The 19,804-nt window shown below is 34.2% G+C and overlaps 1 protein-coding gene across 4 annotated transcripts in view; it reads left to right on the plus strand.

Moving 5' to 3' along the window:
• Positions 1 to 19,804, plus strand: part of TUSC3 (tumor suppressor candidate 3) — a 156,395-nt gene that overhangs the window by 81,846 nt on the left and 54,745 nt on the right. For all 4 annotated transcript variants that reach the window (XM_049772381.1, XM_049772380.1, XM_049772383.1 and 1 more), the window contains exons 4-6: positions 367 to 507; positions 2,592 to 2,732; positions 15,301 to 15,390. In XM_049772381.1, coding sequence (XP_049628338.1) covers positions 367 to 507; positions 2,592 to 2,732; positions 15,301 to 15,390 — 372 coding nt within the window. The remainder of the gene's footprint in view (positions 1 to 366; positions 508 to 2,591; positions 2,733 to 15,300; positions 15,391 to 19,804) is intronic.

Raw genomic sequence — 19,804 nt, forward strand, 5'->3', positions numbered from 1 at the left:
GTAAAAGAAGCACAGAAAGAAATGAGTGATACAATTTTGCTCTTTATGTCACAAAGCAAGTTTGCCATGAAAAATTCATTGTTAGTAAGCATAGCTTATACTACAGTATACTTTTGAAATAGAATTATCTTTTGTTAAAGCACAAGAGTGAATTGAAAGAAAAGTGAAGCAGAATTTTTATTTGTGGAATTTTCATAGAGGTTGGTAACAAATTCCTATTGTTACCATGAATTTTAAAAACAAATATTATGATGAATTATATCTGCCAAATTTATTAGAAATTTTTCATATTTCAATTAAACTCATCGAAACACAACATAGTAGGAATAATATAGTTTGTTTATTATTTGTATCTTATGTTTACAGCTCAACATGAATTCTGCTCCTTCATTCATGCATTTTCCTCCAAAAGGCAGACCCAAGAGAGCTGATACTTTTGACCTTCAAAGAATTGGATTTGCCGCAGAACAACTTGCAAAGTGGATTGCTGACAGAACAGATGTTCACGTATGTTTGTATTCCTCTCAATTTTAAATGATAGGCTAATTAAGGTGGATTTGTTAGAGATTTCTAAGAAGTCCACTTGGTTTAGTTTTTCCTTTTTTGCATAGAGACCCTGGTTCAATTTCTGGGATCCTATATGGTCACTGGAGCTTGCCAGGAGCGATTTCTGAGTACAGATCCAAGAATAATTCCTGAGCACTGCCAGTTGTGATAAAAAAAAAAAAAGAGTGCTCTGCCATATTATCTACAAATTCTATTCTTTCTATTCATTCAAAAAAGATATTGGCACACCTGTATTTATTGCAGATCTGAAAAAAATCCAAGTGCCCAATATACAAGTGAATGATGAAAACTTGTCTTTTGTGATGGATGGAGATGATCATGCTAAGGAATTGAATTAAAAACACACTCATATATGAGAAGCGAACTAAGGTGATCCTGTGGACAATTGTTTAGAGATATTAGTACTTTTGAAGGGATGAATATATAATTCTTTTAATAACATGGGTAACATGTATTCCTAAACGTTTATGCAATTATAAATGGAAAGGTCAATTAAATGTATCATAGCATAAGCAATAGTTTTTAGGACTTAGAAAGTTTTTCTTTCTTAGAAGGTTTTAGCTAAATTTGATTAGAAAAATTATGATTAGGAATTTAAGAAAGAAAGAAATTGGGCTATAATGATAGCACAGTGGTAGGGCATTTGCCTTGTGTGTGGCCAATTCAAGACGGACCGTGGTTCGATCCCTGGTATCCCATATGGTCCTCCCACGCCTGCCAGGAGTGATTTCTTAGTGCAGAGCTATGAGTAACTCATGAAAGCTAGGTGTAGCCCAACCCCCCCCAATAGAATCGAAATGTTTATGGCAGTTTTGATGGGTGGACTAGTGCCACTTGCTCCCTAACCTTAGACTAATGAACAATTAAAATTAGTGAACTTAAAATAAAAGAATATATTAACTCTAGTAGCTACATTTTGTGTGTGTTTCTTTTGAACAACACCTGCCTGCGAGGTGAGCACCCTACCCACTGTACTTTTACTTTGGCCCAGACCCAATAACTTTTAACCATAAGTTATAAGCACGATCCTTTTACAAAGGTGTTTGTGGTGCCTGTATTAAGCCAGCTTTCCATCCCATAAACAACTTTTTTTAGAATATATAAAAATGCATTAAATACTATATAAGAAATGACTCTCACCTGTTTTTCTGATTTAATTAGATGATAAACTATTTGGAAAGAACTTCAAAAATTTTAGTTTAACAAATAAAAATATCTTCAGTTTAAGATCCTCAATTTATAAGGAAGGCACTAGTGTATATATATCCCTATTTTTTTTTTCTGTTAGCATTTGCTTGCTGTTTTTATTTTCTACTTACTTTGTCCTCTTTTTCTGAATCACTGGAGAGGTAATTGCTTTACCTAAGAAATACACATAGTGTGGCTATAAATTTCACAGATTTATATTCATATTTGAACTACTATCAGTATTCTGTCAGTTGTATTAAAAGGATTACCCTTTTAATCTGAAGTATTTCTGTAGACTGTCTTTGTTGAAGTCACTGACATTTTAAAGAATTTAGTTCTTTAACTAAATGTGAAAATACTAGATGTGTTCCAAACACATCTTCAGTCAGATCATTAATGATGTTCATTTTTACTATCTCTTCAAGATGTTTTTATTATTATATATTTATTAATGATTTATGATTAATTAATATTTATTTTATATAATTACTTTTTATTTTTCCCCTAAATAGCATCTATTGTTGATTTGGAATAACATAAATATTACTCATTAACCTACCATAATAAATAAAAGATGATCCTTTGTTTCAAGAATGAACCAGAGAAGTTCTTATTTGAGTGTAGTCATGCTTACAAATTTTATCCATATTTATATAAAATTATGATCATATATGTTATATAAATACATTATTTTAAGTAGTCTTGTTACCAGGTATGAGGTAGAGAATGATGTTTCTAAATATTTATGTTGGAAAAAAATGGAAGTACTAGTATATGTTAATGAATAACTGATTCTTTTTATATTTTTTTTGAAAATTTTAAATATTTTCTTGCAGATTCGAGTGTTCAGACCACCCAACTACTCTGGCACCATTGCTCTAGCTTTATTAGTGTCACTTGTTGGTGGTTTACTCTATTTAAGAAGAAACAACTTGGAATTCATTTATAATAAGACTGGCTGGGCCATGGTTTCTCTGGTATGTTTCTATATTGTACACCCTACCTTCATTCTTTTGTTTTTTATTTATTAATAAAATATTGTTTGTATGTTACTTATTAGCAAAATGAGCCAGATTATTGTGATCATAGAATAGGACTTATTTTAGATTATAGTAGTTTAAACTGGGAGTAAAATTAAATTATTATCTTTCTACTTTTCACTATTAAAATTTAATGTCATGGTGTATTGGATATTATGAGTGTTAAAAATAAAAAGGTAGGTCAAATATATTTAGAAATATAGCAAAAATGTGTAATTTAGAGTTTTTTTGCAAAATCAGAGGCAGTTTGTAAATGTACACATTAGACTATTTTTTCTACCAGAATTTAAGGCAGAGACCTAAGTTAGAGGAGTACTTTATAGTAATACAATCTAATAAAAACATAAGTAGGATATGAAAAATTATGGCAGCCTTTTTCGAGTATGAGACATAAACTGAATTTTCAAGAATAAATAAAATTTCAGAGTTATTAGGGATAATGAATTTATATGTAATGTCTGATGTTTTAACAGAACTATATTTCTTTGTGACTTAATCAGTGAAATAAGTATAATTCTTATTTCATTGTAGTCTGGAGGATTTAAAATAGTCAAGAGAGAAATAACAATCAAATTTATGGTTTAGAATAATTAGGTAGTAATGGACAACTGATTTAGAGGATGACAATGAGAGGAAAATGATAGGACTTTACTAGCTGAATGCAGTTCTATTGATGTTTCACTAAAATAAATATGAAAATCGAATATAGTCATAAAATATATAAAATACATAAAATATGTCAAAAAAGTGCTGTTAAATAGATATGTTTGTTTGTGGGATCAATCTGAGTTTGCTACATGCAAGGCAAGTGCCAGGACTGCTATGTTATCTCTCTAGCCTCAAAATAAACTCCCATAATATTAATCATGTTAATTATGAATTAATTATATAATTAAGAGTTTTTGAAATTACGTTGAAAGATCTTATTTAAAGCAAATACAATTTATATGGAATTACTTCAGTAATAGGTTTATATTTGTGTATATGGCAGTCAATAATTATTTAAATTGAGTTGTATTCTTGAAATGTTCCTGTATTTTACACTCAGTCAAGTTTAAGTTGTTTGGAGTGATTTTAATACACATATTTTATTCTCTTACTAAATGAAAGATTAAATTTGAATACATGAAAACATACTAAAAGATAAAGGACAAGATCAAATATAGTGATCCAAATAAAATGTTCACAATGAGTATAATTAGATATAATGAAATATACTAAAGGATGAAGAACCATAAATAAATTTGGAAAAGAACTACTGTAACAGTAATTCTCAAAATATATATGTACAAATAAGTAATTTATTTTATTTTTACAAATATCATGATATTTTAATGAGGACCTTTTTACAATAGTGACATAATGTTTGCATATCTATATGTGAATAAACCACATAAATTGCTCAAGATGGATAGTGGTATTATATTTAAGAATCAAAATACTTATCTTGCTTTTCAGAAAGATTTTTATTAACTTAGAAATATAATGATATCACTAATAGGCTGCTGATAATAATTTATGGAATTTAATAAATTTTTGTTACTCGTTTTGTAAATATCTTTTAGGTAAGTTGGCATAAACAATTTATTCGCTCTCAACTATAAAATTGAGAAGAGTGACTGGATTGAAGCAGGTACCATCTTGCCTTGATTGCAGCCGACCTAGATTTGATTTCTGGTATTCCATATGTTCCCAGGAACTTGCCTAAAAACAAAATAAACAAGAAAAAAACAGGAGATAATGCAAGGTTCAGACATTTGATGTCTCTAAAAAATTGTAGTGCTCTAGGAGAGGCCTTGATGACATAGATGTTGCATGTACAAAGACCTGTTGTAACCCATCTGGTTGACATATAAAATGCTAGTATTAAAAATTATGGATATGGGGCCGGAAAGATAGCACAGAGGTGTTTGCCTTGCAAGCAGCTGATCCAGGACCTAAGGTTGTTGGTTCGAATCCCGAAATCCCATATGGTCCCCTGTGCCTACCAGGAGCTATTTCTGAGCAGGTAGCCAGGAGTAACCCCTGAGCACCGCCGGGTGTGGCCCCAAAAACAAAAACAAAAAAAACAAAAAATTACAGATAATTAATAAGAAAGTTTAATACTTGTTCATTTACTGTATGTCTTGAATATGAGCACTGTGGAGCAGATACTAACTTTATAACTTCTTTTATCTGCTTAGTATATCAAAACTAAAGATCAGATATTTTAGTAAAAATTTAGGAAATTCCTTTATTTTTCCCTGAATTATTTATATCAATTCTGTGACAGAACAGTCTAAGCCATGATGAACATAGCATGAGTGCAGGAGTTGGTTGGAAGCCTTTCCATAAAGGTTACAGTCATTTGGAGTTTGATTGTTGTTGCTCTCTACCTGAGTACTGTTGTGCTTCTGTAGTATAGATTTTCAACCTAGAGTAGCTGAGAAGATAGAAAATATTGAGATAACGGATAATTCTGGAAAATTATTTTATAAAACTGCTTTTGAACACATGAGTTCACCCTGACCTAACATGTGTGAGTATAATCCTAATTAGCATTCCAAAGCTGTTGTTAATTAAAGTAAAGGGCAGAATTCTGCCCACATTCCAGATGGATCACTGGGTGACAGAGAAACAGATCTAAATAGCACAGCAGCCTTTGAAAATTTAATTGACATTCAAACTACACACTCAAAATGATTGGGACTCATAGCTTGTACCTAATGAATTTAAGCGCACAGTAAAATAAAAATATTAAACATTCTTCATAGGATTTTAATAAAAACCAGAACTCATTATGTAAGAGTAAAAAATAGGGTATTAACCAGATTACATTGTTTAAAAAAAACCCACAAAAACAAATCAGCTTACATGGAAATGAAAATATTAAAAAACTAACTACATTTTGACAGATGTTAAAATAATCTGACATAAAGAAATGTACAAATGGGAATAACATTTCTCTACACATAAAGAAAACTTATCAGATAAATGTCACAAAGTTCATAGAATTTTTTCTAGCAGAGATAATGAAATATACCTATGTAGGAGAGGTAATCTTTATGGCGATGTCACATGTGCAATGCAAGTATTTACCACTGATCCAAACATCTTTTAATAAAAACTATCACAAATAGTTAAAATGAGAAATAATATGTGACTTTTATTGATAAAAAAATTAGTTAAAAACTCATTAATGGGAGATGTTCTTTAGATGACTGAAACCCAACCACAATCATGTTTGTAATCAAAGTGTTTAAATAAAGATATTAATTTTAAAAAACTCATCAGTGAAGATTTTAAAAAGAAAATTTTAAATTATGCCTACAGTTACTTTTGACCATTTCTTATTAGACTTATTTACAGCTTAAGAACAGAAATAGAGGAATATGAAGTATAAAGAGAGCTGTCATTAATAACCTGTATGATTTTACTATCCACATGGAAATTCCTACAAAAATTAACCAATTTTAAGCCAGTACATAGAAATTAGAATTTTTGTTTCATTATTTAATTAAAATATGTAAAATAATTGAATACTATAGGTTATCTCTAAAAGGTGTAGTCTACAAAAGCTCATGCAATCTTCCCCAAATTACATTGAATAAAAGTATTTTATTTTGTTTTCTCTCTCCTCAAGAAGAATTATAATTGTAATAATCAACATTTCTGGTTTCTGAGTTTTCCATTGATGCATTTTATGTACTTATTCCTTACATTAACTATGGAAAGGGATGTTGTATTTTTCTTGTTTTACCAGCAAGTGAATTAGGATTCAATAAACTTGGAGAAACTAACACAGCTAGAAATGATTTGATTCCACTGGTATGTGTAAAGTTTTTATCTTTTCATTCTATGAGGCTTCTCAAAAGTGGACACATCTCATGTGCTAGACCTTTTGCCTAAAGGAAGCTGCAGTGCACCACTAGAATACCTCAGAACATTTCCACGGGACATATATTATTTCAGTAGATCAATTTTCTCGACCTTCTGCTGCTTCACGCAGATTTTTTTTTACTTTGAATCCTTGAAAGCTGATTAACTTAGCATAATAAAAGATATTCTAACACTCAAACATACTTGAGTAGAGAATCTTGGCAGTTATGTTTCTCCCTGATGAGTTTTAAAAGTCACTATCAGACCTGCAGAAAGTAGTAATGTCTTCAAACCTTGTTTTAAATCCTCTCTACTCTAACAATAAAATCTTGAATTAAAAAAATCCTTCTCTGCTTTTATTAATGTAAACTTACACATTTGAGTTGTCTTTTTTTTTTTATGTATCTGTGGCTAGCTTGTGGAACTTGAATCTCCTAAAGATTTTATTCAAAACCATCATCACTAGATTTGCTTAATGTTAAAAAATACTATTATTTAGCTGTAGGGTTGGGTGGTTATCTTGCACACAGCTGACTTTATTTTAATCCCCAGTACTATATTCCATTGGTCAGGGCATTTTTTTCCCAATATAAATCTATTCTGATCAGTGTTGCTTGTATAGTATAGTTGTAAGTCAGAGAAGTGTTCCTTCAGCTTTGATCCCTTGCGGTACATATCCCTCTCCTAGGCATCAATGAGAAGATCCTTTAAAAAAAAATAAGTACACATATTCTGTAAAATCTGATTTTCAGGTCAATATCTATCTGAGTAATGTATACAGGTCATTCTGACTTAAAGTCTGAAATAATCTCAGGGTGGGAGATACAGTATAAGGATTTATGTGTTGTTAACTTAAATTCAATCCCCAAAATCATAAAGAGTGAGGCTAATTACTGGGACCACAGTATTTGAGGATCTTCAGATGTATTGATCGTTGGCCATCCAGTAGATGGAAAATGATTAATGGGACTCACTAAGTCTAATGGGTATGCTTGAGGGGAGGTTCAAAATTAAAAAAAAAAGTCTGAATTAATGAGTGTTATATTTTAAGTGGGAAAAGCATTCACTGTATACTTTGTAATTTTGTTTTATATATATTTGCTTAGATGCTTTGATTGCCAAGGAGGTATAAAAATAGATAGTGGTTTGAATCCCGATATCTCCTATGGTCCCCCGAGCCTGCCAGGAGCCACTTCTGAGTGCAGAATCAGGAGGAACCCCTGAGCGCCACCCAGTGTGAGAAAAAAAAAATAGAGTAGAAGCTCATTAAAGTTATTTTTCTTTAATTACTTTATTCTTTTAAAATTCACTTTATTTAAAGAGCATATATTACATAGTTGATAGAATTGATCTTAATACATTTGTTTCCAGATAAGTGAGAGCAAAATTATTTTAAAATAATAGAAAAAATAGAGGTGCTGGAGACGTGTCACTAGAGGTAAGGCATCTGCCTTGCAAGCACAAGCCTAGGACGAACAACTGCAATTCTATCCCCCGGTGTTCCATATAGTATCCCCCCCAAGACGGGGTGATTTCTGAGTTCATAGCCAGGAGTAACCCCTGAGCATCAAATGGGAGTGGCCCCTAACACAAAAACAAAACAAAACAAAACAAAACGAATAGAAAAAAAAAGTACAGTGAGAAACAAAATTGTGAAAATTAATTTATCTCCAGTGAAGTCATTTAGTTCTTGTCAGAAGGTTTATTTGTTTTATTGTTTTAAAGTAAAATCTTTTTTCCATACTTTTTTTTATTATTTTTTAATTTTTTTAATTTAAACAAGTTTATTACATACATGATTGTGTTTGGGTTTCAGTCATGTAAAGAACACCACCCATTAGCAGTGCAACATACCCATCACCAGTGTCCCAAATCTCCCTCCTCCTCACCCAACCCCCACAAGTACTCTAGACAGGCTTTTTATTTCCCTCGTACATTCTCTTTATTAGGATAGTTAGAAACTTAGTTATTTCTCTAACTAAACTCATCTCTGTTTGTGGTGAGCTTCATGAGGAGAGCTGTAACTTCCAGCTCTTTTCTCTTTTGTGCTGAAAGTTATTATGGCAAGAATGTCTTTCATTTTTCTTAAAACCTATAGATGAGTGAAACCATTCTACGTCTTTCTCTCTCTTTCTAACTTATTTCACTCAGTATAATAGATTCCATGTACATCCATGTATAGGAAAATTTCATGACTTCATCTCTCCTGACAGCTGCATAATATTTCATTGTGTATACGTACCACAGTTTCTTTAGCCATTCATCTATTGAAGGGTTTCTTGGCTGTTTCTAGAGTCTTGCTATGGTAAATAGTGCTGCAATGAATATAGGTGTAAGGAAGGGATTTTTAATTGTATTTTTCTGTTCCTAGGGTATATTCCCAGGAGTGGTATAGCTGGGTCGTATGGGAGTTCGATTTCCAGTTTTTGGAAGAATGTCCATATTGCTTTCTATAAAGGTTGAACTAGACGGCATTCCCACCAGCAGTGGATAAGAGTTCCTTTCTCTCCACATCCCCGCCAACACTGCTTGTTCTCATTCTTTGTGATGTGTGCCAATCTCTGGGGTGTGAGGTGGTAACTCATAGTTGTTTTGATTTGCATCTCCCTGATGATTAGTAATGTGGAGCATTTTTTCATGTGTCTTTTGGCCATTTGTATTTCTTCTTTGTCAAAGTGTCTGTCCATTTCTTCTCCCCATTTTTTGATGGGATTAGATGTTTTTTCTTGTAAATTTCTATCAGTGCCTTGTATATTTTAGAGATTAGCTCCTTGTCTGATGGGTATTGGGTGAATAGTTTCTCCCACTCAGTGGGTGGCTCTTGTATCCTGGGCTCTATTTCTTTTGAGGTGCAGAAGCTTCTCAGTTTAATATATTCTCATCTGTTAATCTCTGTTCTCACTTGCTTGGAGAGCGCACTCTCCTCTTTGAAGATGTCTTTAGTCTCAATGTCCTGGACTGTTTTACCTATGTGTTGTTCTATATATCTTATGGTTTCAGGTCTGATATCGAGGTCTTTCATCCATTTGGATTTAACCTTCGTACATGATGATAGCTGGGGGTCTAAGTTCAATTTTTTTGCAAGTGGCTAGCTAGTTGTGCCAACACAACTTGTTGAAGAGGCTTTCTTTGCTCCAATTAGGAATTCTTGCTCCTTTATCAAAAATTAGGTGATTGTATGTCTCGGGAATATTCTCTGAGCATTCAAGCCTATTTCACTGATCTGAGGGCCTGTCTTTATTCCAATACCATGCTTTTTTGATAACTATTGCTTTGAAGTACAGTTTAAAGTTGGAGAAAGTAATTCCTCCCATATTCTTTTTCCCAATGAATGCTTTAGATATTCTAGGGTGTTTATTATTCCAAATGAATTTCAAAAGTGCCTGATCTACTTCTTTCAAGAATGTCATGAGTATCTTTAGAGGGATCTCATTAAATCTGTACAATGCTTTGGGGAGTATTGCCATTTTGATGATGTTAATCCTGCCAATCCATGAGCAGGGTATGTGCTTCCATTTCCGCGTGTCCTCTCTTATTTCTTGGAGCAGAGTTTTATAGTTTTCTTTGTATAGGTCTTTCACATTTTTAGTCAAGTTGATTCCAAGATATTTGAGTTTGTGTGGCACTATTGTGAATGGGGTTGTTTTCTTAATGTTCCTTTTTTTCCCTATTATTATTGCTGTATAGAAAAGCCATTGATTTTTGTGTGTTAATTTTGTAGCCTGCCACCTTGCTATATGAGTCTATTGTTTCTAGAAGCTTTTTCGTAGAGACTTTAGGGTTTTCTAGGTAGAGTATCATGTCATCTGTAAACAGCGAGAGCATGAATTCTTCCTTTCCTCTCTGGATTCCCTTGATATCTTTTTCTTGTCTAAACGCTATAGCGAGTACTTACAGTGCTATATTGAATAGGAGTGGTGAGAGAGGACAGCCTTGTCTTGTGCCAGAATTTAGAGGAAAGGCTTTCAGTTTCTCTCCATTGAGGACAATATTTGCCCCTAGCTTGTGGTAGATGGCCTTAACTATATTGAGATAGGTTCCTTCCATTCCCATCTAGATGAGAGGTTTGATGAAGAATGGGTGTTGGACCTTATCAAATGCTTTATCTGCATCTATGGATATGATCATGTATTTCTATTTTTCTTGTTGTTGATGTTGTGTATTATGTTGATATATTTACGGATGTTAAACCAGCCTTGCATTCCTGGAATGAAACCTACTTGATCGTTGTGGATGATCTCCTTAATGAGGCATTGAATCCTATTTGCCAGGATTTTGTTAAGGATCTTTGCATATGCATTCATCAGTGATATTGGTCTGAAATTTTTTTTTTGGTAGGATCTCTATATGGCTTAGGTATCAAGGTGATGTTGGCTTCATAAAAGCTATTTAGAAGTGTTCCTGTTTTGATAGAAGTTCCTCTTGAAAGGTTTGAATGAATTCATTAGTAAATCATCTGGGCCTGAGCTTTTGTTTTTGGGCAGACATTTGATTACTGTCTTAATTTCCTCAATAGTGATGGGTGTGTTTATATATGCTACATCCTCTTCATTCAACCGTGGAAGATTATAAGAGATTTTATCCATTTCTTCCGGGTTCACATTTTTAGTGGCATAGAGTTTCTCAAAGTAGTTTCTGATTACCCTTTGAATCTGTGCCATATCAGTAGTGATCTCTCCTTTTTCAATCCTATTACTAGTTATCAAGATTCTCTCTCTCTCTTCTCTCTCTCTCTCTCTCTCCTCTCTCTCTCTTTTTTTGTTAGTTTTGCCAGTGTTCTATCTATCTTGTTCGTTTTTTTCAAAGAACCAACTTCTGCTTTCGTTAATCTTTTGGATCGTTTTTTGGGTTTCCACTTCATTGATTTCTGCTCTCAGCTTTGTTATTTCCTTCTGTCGCCCTATTTTTTGGTCCTTTTGCTGAATACTTTCTAATTCTATGAGCTGCGTCATTAAGCTATTCAGGTATGTACCTTCTTCTTTCCTGATGTTCGCTTGCAAAGCTATAAATTTTCCTCTCATTACTGCTTTTGCTGTGTCCCATAGGTTCTGATAGTTTGTGTCTCCATTGTCATTTATTTCTAGGAAGGCTTTGATTTCCTCTTTGATTTCATCTTGGACCCACTGGTTATTCAGTCTTAGGCTGTTTAACTTCCAGGTATTAAAGTTTTTCTTCTGTGTCCCTTTTTGGTTCACATATAATTTCAGGGCCTTGTTGTCAGTGAAGGTAGCCTGCAAAATTTCTATCCTCTTGATATTATTGAGGTATGTTTTATGTGCTAGCATTCAGTCTATTCTGGAGAATGTCCCATGTACATTAGAGAAGAATGTGTATCCAGCTTCTGGGTGTGGAGTGTCCTGTATATATCTACTAGGCCTCTTTCTTCCATTTCTCTTTTCAGGTCTAGTATATTCTTGTTGGGTTTCAGTCTGGTTGACCTATCAAGTGTTGACAATGCCATATTGAGGTCTCCCACAATTATTGTGTTATTATTGATAATATTTTTCAGATTTGTCAACAATTTTATTAAATATTTTGCTGGCCTCCTATTCGGTGCATACATGTTTAGGAGAGTCATTTCTTCCTGCTGTATGTATCCCTTGATTAATACAAAATGTCCATCTTTGTCCCTTACAACTTTCCTAAGTATAAAGTTTTCATCATCTGATATTAGTATGGCCCCTCCAGCTTTTTTATGGGTGTTGTTTGCTTGGATGATTTTCCTCCAGCCTTTTATTTTGAGTCTATGTTTGTTCTGACTATTCAAGTGTGTTTCTTGTAGGCAGCAGAAGGTTGGATTTAGTTTTTTGATCCATTTTGCCACTCTGTGTCTGTTAACTGGTGCAGTTAGTCCATTGACATTGATAGAAAGAATTGTCCTTGGATTTAGTGCCATCTTTATATCAAAGTTTGGTGTGTCTGTTGGTCAGTCTTTTCTTAAAATAGGCCGTTCAGTTTTTCTTTTAAGAATGGTTTTCTGTCTGTAAAGTTTCTGAGCTGTTATTTGTCTGTGAAATCATGTATTGTTCCTTCAAACCTGAAGTTGAGTTTTGCTGGTTGCAGTATTCTGAGCGAAGCATTTATTTCATTGAGTTCTGTCACTATGTCCCACCACTGCCTTCTGGCCTTGACTGTTTCCGGTGACAGGTCTGCAGTAAATCTCAAGGATGTTTCCTTGAATATAGTTTCTCTTTTTGATCTTGCTGCTTTCAGAATTCTTTCTCTATCTGTGGGATTCCTCATTGTGACTAGGATGTGTCTTGGGGTGTTTTTTCTGGGGTCTCTTTTAGTTGGTACTCTTCGGGCATGCAGGATTTGATCACATGTATTCATTAGCTCTGGTAGTTTGTCTTTAATGATGTTCTTGACCATTGATTGTTCCTGGAAATTTTCCTCCTGGGTCGCTGGGACTGCAATGATTCTTAAGTTGTTTCTGTTGAGCTTATCATAGACCTCTATTTTTATCTGTTCCCATTCTTTGAGTAATTTTTTCATTGTTTGATCATTTGCTTTAAGGCTTTTTTCCAATTTCTTCTGCTGTATGGAATTGTTATTCATCTCATCATCCAGTGTACTAATTCTATTCTCAGCTGCTGTTAATCCGTGGAAAAGCTCAACCATGTTTTTCTTCAATTCACCTACTGAGTTTTTGAGACCTGTCATTTGACCTGAAATTTCAGTTTGGAGTTTTCTGATTTTTATCTTCATATACTCTTGATTCTAATTAGTGTTCTCTTCTATACTTTCTTTGAGTTCCTTGAACATTTTCCATATTGCGATTCTAAACTCCTTATCTGAGAGACTGACTAGTTGTTAGGTCATGTCCAAGTCATCAGAGTTGCCATTGTCATTCTCTATGTCTGGCACTAGCCTGCGTTGTTTCCCCATTGTCACACTTGTATTGTGGGTTTTTTACATGTTGTGTTTGTATTCATTGTCTAAATTATGTGTAGGGCTGGGAAGTGGAGCAGAGCGGCTGTGCTTCTCTGGCTCCACCCTTTCTGGGCTTGTAAACTCACCTCCAGGGAAGGCTCCAGGGAAGGCAAGCTATCTGCAGATGAGCCACACAGAGGATGAAATCAGGCCAAAAATGGAGCACAGCACAGAAGACAGGCAGATAGGGGTGCTGGCATCTGAGTTCCAGCAGAGTTCAGCGGCTTCCCCGTTCTGGGCCTGTAAGCTCACCTCCAGGGAAGGCTCCAGGGAAGTTGAGCAGTCTGCAGATGAGCCACACTCAGGATGAAATCAGGCCGAAGATGGAGCACAGCACAGAAGACAGGCAGATGGGGTGCTGGCATCTGAGTTCCAGCAGAATTGAGTGGCTTCCCCTTTCTGGTCTTGTAAAGTCAGCCATTTCTTATTCACTCACTTGCTCACTGGGTAGCTTCGGAATGCAGTTTTTTTGGGATTCACTTCCCAGGGCTCTGAGGAGAGCTTCAAGGATTCAGGAAAGACAGAGGAGCATAGGACAGGGTTCTCTTTATGTCCTCAGTTTCCTCAGAAGAAGCACAGCAGGGCGGAGACTCCACAGGTGAAGCAATCAGCACTTCACCTGGCAGTCCACAGTCAGCTGTTTCTTACTCACTCACTCACTCACTCACTCACTCACTCACTCACTCACTCACTCACTCACTCACTCACTGGGTAGCTTCAGAATGCAGTTTTTTTGGGATTTGCTTCCCAGGGCTCTGAGGAGAGCTTGAAGGATTCAGGAAAGAGAGAGGAGCACAGGATAGGGTTCTCTTTAGGTCCTCAGTTTTCTTTGAGAAGCACAGCAGGATGGAGACTCCACAGGTGAAGCAATCAGCACTTCACCTGGCAGTTCCCACACCCAGCCATTTCTTGCTCGCTGGGTAGCTTCAGAATTAAAATAAAATCTTTAAGTAGCATGATTATAAGCATGATTGTAGTTGGGTTCAAGTCTTAAACAGAACACTCCCTTTAACCAGTACAACATTCCCATGAAGCTCTTGTTAGCTGACCATCATGTTATTTCATTTGTTTCTGAATAATAAGTGACTTTAGCTAGATATTGGCATCAAAATTGCTATTTACTTATGGGACGACAGTATTAAACAAGAAAGAAGTTGTCTCAAGGCAGTGAAAAGTAGGAAATTCTGAATAAATGAATAAACAAAGAAGTAGGACATCAGTTGAATAAATGATCTTTAGATTCCAGTTTCGCTGTATAAAAATGCATAGTTTAAACAAAATTTTACCTTTTAGGTACAGTGATTAACTGTGACTTAAAATATACTTTTCTGCCCTGCATATAATACTTTGAATCATTTTGACGTGTTTTCTAATATAGCATCTTCTGACAGATCTAGCAAGTATATAACCTGTCTTATTCCTATTTGTACCTAAAATATCATCTCTAATTTGTGCTTTTGATTGGCTTTTGTTAACACATGCCAGATGCTTTACATAGGCTATTCACTTTAACTATTAGTATCTCTCTATCCAGCAAAATTGGTATTCCCTTTTTATAGATTTAAGAAAAAGAAATTTTCCATTGTTATAGTTTATGCAATTATCATTTTCATCAACAAGATGGTGGCTTATTAAATGTTTCATTATAATTATTTAAAAAATACAGTAGCCTGATGTTTGCTGTACATATTTAACAATGTACCTTATTTTTCAGTGTATAGTTTTTGCTATGACTTCTGGCCAGATGTGGAATCATATTCGTGGACCTCCATATGCTCATAAGAATCCACATAATGGGCAAGTGGTATGTGCAAGTTCTATGTTTAGTATTTAGTTAGAAGTGATTTAATTGCTCTTGTCCTACCTTTACTGTATTTATACTTACAGGTAGAAATATATGTTACTTTATAAAAATTTCCTCGTTATTTTAATTACCATGCTGGCTCTAAAAGGTCAATGAACTGTGGCTAGAAAAATAGTACAGGTGAAGATGCTTGTCTTACATGTGGCCAACCCTGTTTCAATGCCTGATACAATGTATTGTCCCTGGAGTGCCACCAAGTATGGGCCAAAAACAAATAAAAGGCCAATTAATTAAAGTTAATTTAACATAAGTTTTACTGTCTTTGTTATATTTAGGTACCTTTAGCAGAGAAAAATCAATCTCATTAAAATTATAAACTTTGCCCTCCTTTCCAAATACTAGAATCACTATCTTCCTGTTGTATTTTTTCTTTGTAATTTAATCACTTTAATATGGCTTATAATTTAACAATCTTCATTATCTTTATAATTCCAGTAAAACATAAATGTTTGACAGAATAGCATTTTTCTTATTTTTGTTTTTGGGCCACACTCATTGGACAATGTGAGGTATCAGATATTCAGCTCAAGGAAATATCTTGGGCTCAATTACTCACATGTACTAATTATCTTGTCACTAGGATTGACACAATCCTATTACGATATTCTAATACAAAAATTCAGTTAACTTTTAATGACACTGGAAAAATGTAAAGTTCAAAAGTAACAAAGTTTTTGTTCCTTTTTAATAGTTTATAAGAATATTGCTTACACAGAAAATATACTAAGCATTACTTGTTATTTACTAAAATATGTGAAAAAGTAAGCCAAACTTACTAAATGTCTTACTATATGTACAGAAGAGAGAAAATATCTCATATTCTGAGTTATTCATGGGACCGTATAATTTTAAATGTATTGGTAAAAGAAGAATTTTGAACATCTGTATATGGGAGATGAGTATCTTTCATAACATTCTATTTATATTTTAAACTCAGTTTAGAGTTGTTTTTTGTTTTGTTTTGGTTTGAATTTTTGGGCCACACCCAGTGATGCTCAGGGGTTACTCCTGGCTATGCGCTCAGAAATCACTCCTGGGTTAGAGGACCATATGGGACGATGGAGGATCTAACGCCGTCTGTCCTAGGCTATCGCTGTCAAGGTAGACACCTTACCCCTCCGTGTCACCACTTCGACCCCAGTTTACAGTTCATTTAAATACTATCTTTAGGGGCTGGAGAGATAGTAGGTGTAAGGCACTTACCTTCCACATGGCCAACTTGGTTTGATCCCTGGCAACCCATGTGTTACTTTGAGCACCAGTAGTATAGTTCAAAAACCAACAAAACAAGAAACTTGTCTTTAGCTAAAGAGAGATCAAGTTGTTTAGAAAAAAGTATGTGGATGTCACCAGGAAAAACAGGTTTCTTTCACAGACTTGTCAATATTTGCCTTCTCTAGGGTTTAATCTTTGTTCTTTTTACAGTTACATAATTCTCTACAACTGCATACATTATTGTCCTACTTATAGGCAGAGGGAGAAAGATGGTTCATTTTTTTTCTTTTCAGTTGTGTTCAGCTTAAAATAATTGTTGGTACCAAATTAGCATATTTATATATATATATTTGGGTTTTGAGCCACACCTAGTGATGCTCAGGGGTTACTCCTGGCTATGCACTCAGAAATTGTTCCTGGCTTGTGGGACCATATGGGACTCCAGGGAATCGAACCAGATTCGAACCTAGGAATCTGTCCTAGGTCAGTGCATGCAAGGCAAATGTCCTAGTGCAGAAGCCACCACTCTGGCCCCTATTATATTTTTTAAATTAACTTTTATATGGATAAATTTAAACATAATTACCATTAGTTTTATAGAACCTTTATTAATCAAATTCTACAAATAATTTTTAAGCAAATATATTTAAAAGTTGAGTTTAATACCTCTAATCCTTATATTTTATCATATTTTCATTCAACTTATAATGAATAAAGATTTGAAGAAACCATGAAAGTTTTCAAAATAGGAGAATTTCAAGTGACAAAAACAATTGCATACCATTTTACTCTTGAACAAAGATATGAATACAATTTTAGGTTTCTGTGAATGTTGACTGCTAAAGCTATATGGACAAACCTCAAACCTACTTATATATTACTATGAAAAGAGGCAGGACATTTCTTAATAGTATACATTCTCTTGATTTGAATGTTAATATTTTAGAAACTTCTGCTTTATTCTATGCATATTGCCAGCACATACAAAAACAGAATAATGTAATTTACTTTTGTTTTAAAGAATTTTCATAATAATGTGTTTTCATACTACTAGAACAAAATGATTCATTTTGAATTTAAATATTAATAGTCTGGTACAAATTTTTTACTTCAAAGAATGATTTTTTCCATTAGAATGATAATAGTGTTTTTCTTTATAATAGATACATTTAAATTTTAAGACTAAACTTGGAAATAAATGCTATTTGTTTTGATTCTTTTTATATTTATATCTATATAATTTATCTACAAATTATAGTGGAAGGAAATTTGGTTTTAAAAAAACATGCAATGAATATTTACCTCTTATAGTAGCATTGAATGAAATCACAAAGTGACAGTCAACAATGTTTTCTAATTATGGTATTCTTGATAATCCTTGTTCACTTAGTGCAGGTGGAGAAAGGAATATTTTTATTGTGCTTTATTTACATTTTAATATATATTTTATTTAAACAACTTGATTACATAGATGATGTGTTTAGGTTTCAGCAGTGTAAAGAACACCACCCATCACCAGTGCAACATTCCCATCACCAATGTCCCAAATCTCCCTCCTCCCCACCTTAACCCCACCTGTACTCTATACAGGCTTTCTATTTCCCTCATACATTCTCATAGTTAGGATAGTTCACAATGTAGTTATTTCTCTAACTAAACTCATCCCTATATGTGGTGACCTTCATGAGGTGGGCTGAAACTTCCAGCCCTCCTCTCTTTTGTGTCTGAAAATTATTATTGCAAGAATGTCTTTCATTTTTCTTAAAACCCATAGATGAGTAAGACCATTCTGCATCTTTCTCTCTTTCTTTGACTTATTTCACTCAGCATAATAGATTCCATGTACATCCACGTATAGGAAAATTTTATGACTTCATCTCTCCTGACAGCTGCATAATATTCCAGTGTGTATATGTACCACAGTTTCTTAAGCCATTCATCTGTTGAAGGGTATCTTGGCTGTTTTCAGAGTCTTGCTATGGTAAATAGTGCTGCAATGAATATAGGTGTAAGGAGGGGATTTTTGTATTGTATTTTTGTGTTCCTAGGGTATATTCCTAGTAGTGGTATAGCTGAGTCGTATAGGAGCTCAATTTCCAGATTTTGGAGGAATGTCCATATTGCTTTCCATAAACGTTGAACTAGACGGCATTCCCACCAGCAGTGGATAAGAGTTCCTTTCTCTCCACATCCCCGCCATCACTGCTTATTCACATTCTTTGTGATGTGTGCCAATCTCTGGGGTGTGAGGTGGTACCTCATAGTTGTTTTGATTTGCATCTCCCTGATGATTAATGATGTAGAGCAGTTTTTCATGTGTCTTTTGGCCATTTTTATTTCTTCTTTGTCAAACTGTCCATTTCTTCTCCCCATTTTTTGATGGGATTGATATATTTTTCTTGTAAAGTTCTGTCAGTGCCTTGTATATTTTGGAGATTAGCCCCTTATCTGATGGGTATTGGTTGAATAGTTTCTCCCACTCTGTGGGGTGTTCTTGTATCCTGGGTGCTATTTCCTTTGAGGTGCAGAAGCTTCTCAGCTTAATATATTCCCATCTGTTAATCTCTGCTTTCACTTGCTTGGAGAGTACAATTTCCTCCTTGAAGATGCCTTTAGTCTCAATGTCCTAGAGTGTTTTGCCTATGTGTTGTTCTATATATCTTATGGTTTCAGGTCTGATATCGAGGTTTTTCATCCATTTGGATTTTACCTTCCTACATGATATTGAATGGGGTTCTCAGTTCAATTTTTTGCAAGTGGCTACCAGTTGTGTCAACACCATTTGTTGAAGAGGCTTTCTTTGCTCTATTTAGGATTTCTTGCTCCTTTATAAAAAAAATTAGGTGCTTGTATGTCTGGGGAACATTGTCTGAGAACTCAAGCCTATTCCACTCATCTGAGGGTCTGTCTTTATTGCAATACCATGCTGTTTTGAGAACTATCACTTCGTAGTAAAGTTTAAAGTTGGGAAAAGCAATTCCTTCCATATTCTTTTTCCCAATGATTGCTTTAGCTATTCTAGGGTGTTTATTGTTCCAAATGAATTTCAAAAGTGCCTGATCTACTTCTTTGAAGAATGTCATGGGTATCTTTAGAGGGATTGCATTAAATCTGTACAATGCTATGGGGAGTACTGCCA

Source organism: Suncus etruscus, chromosome 4 (assembly GCF_024139225.1).
Source record: "Suncus etruscus isolate mSunEtr1 chromosome 4, mSunEtr1.pri.cur, whole genome shotgun sequence".
Taxonomy (NCBI): domain Eukaryota; kingdom Metazoa; phylum Chordata; class Mammalia; order Eulipotyphla; family Soricidae; genus Suncus; species Suncus etruscus.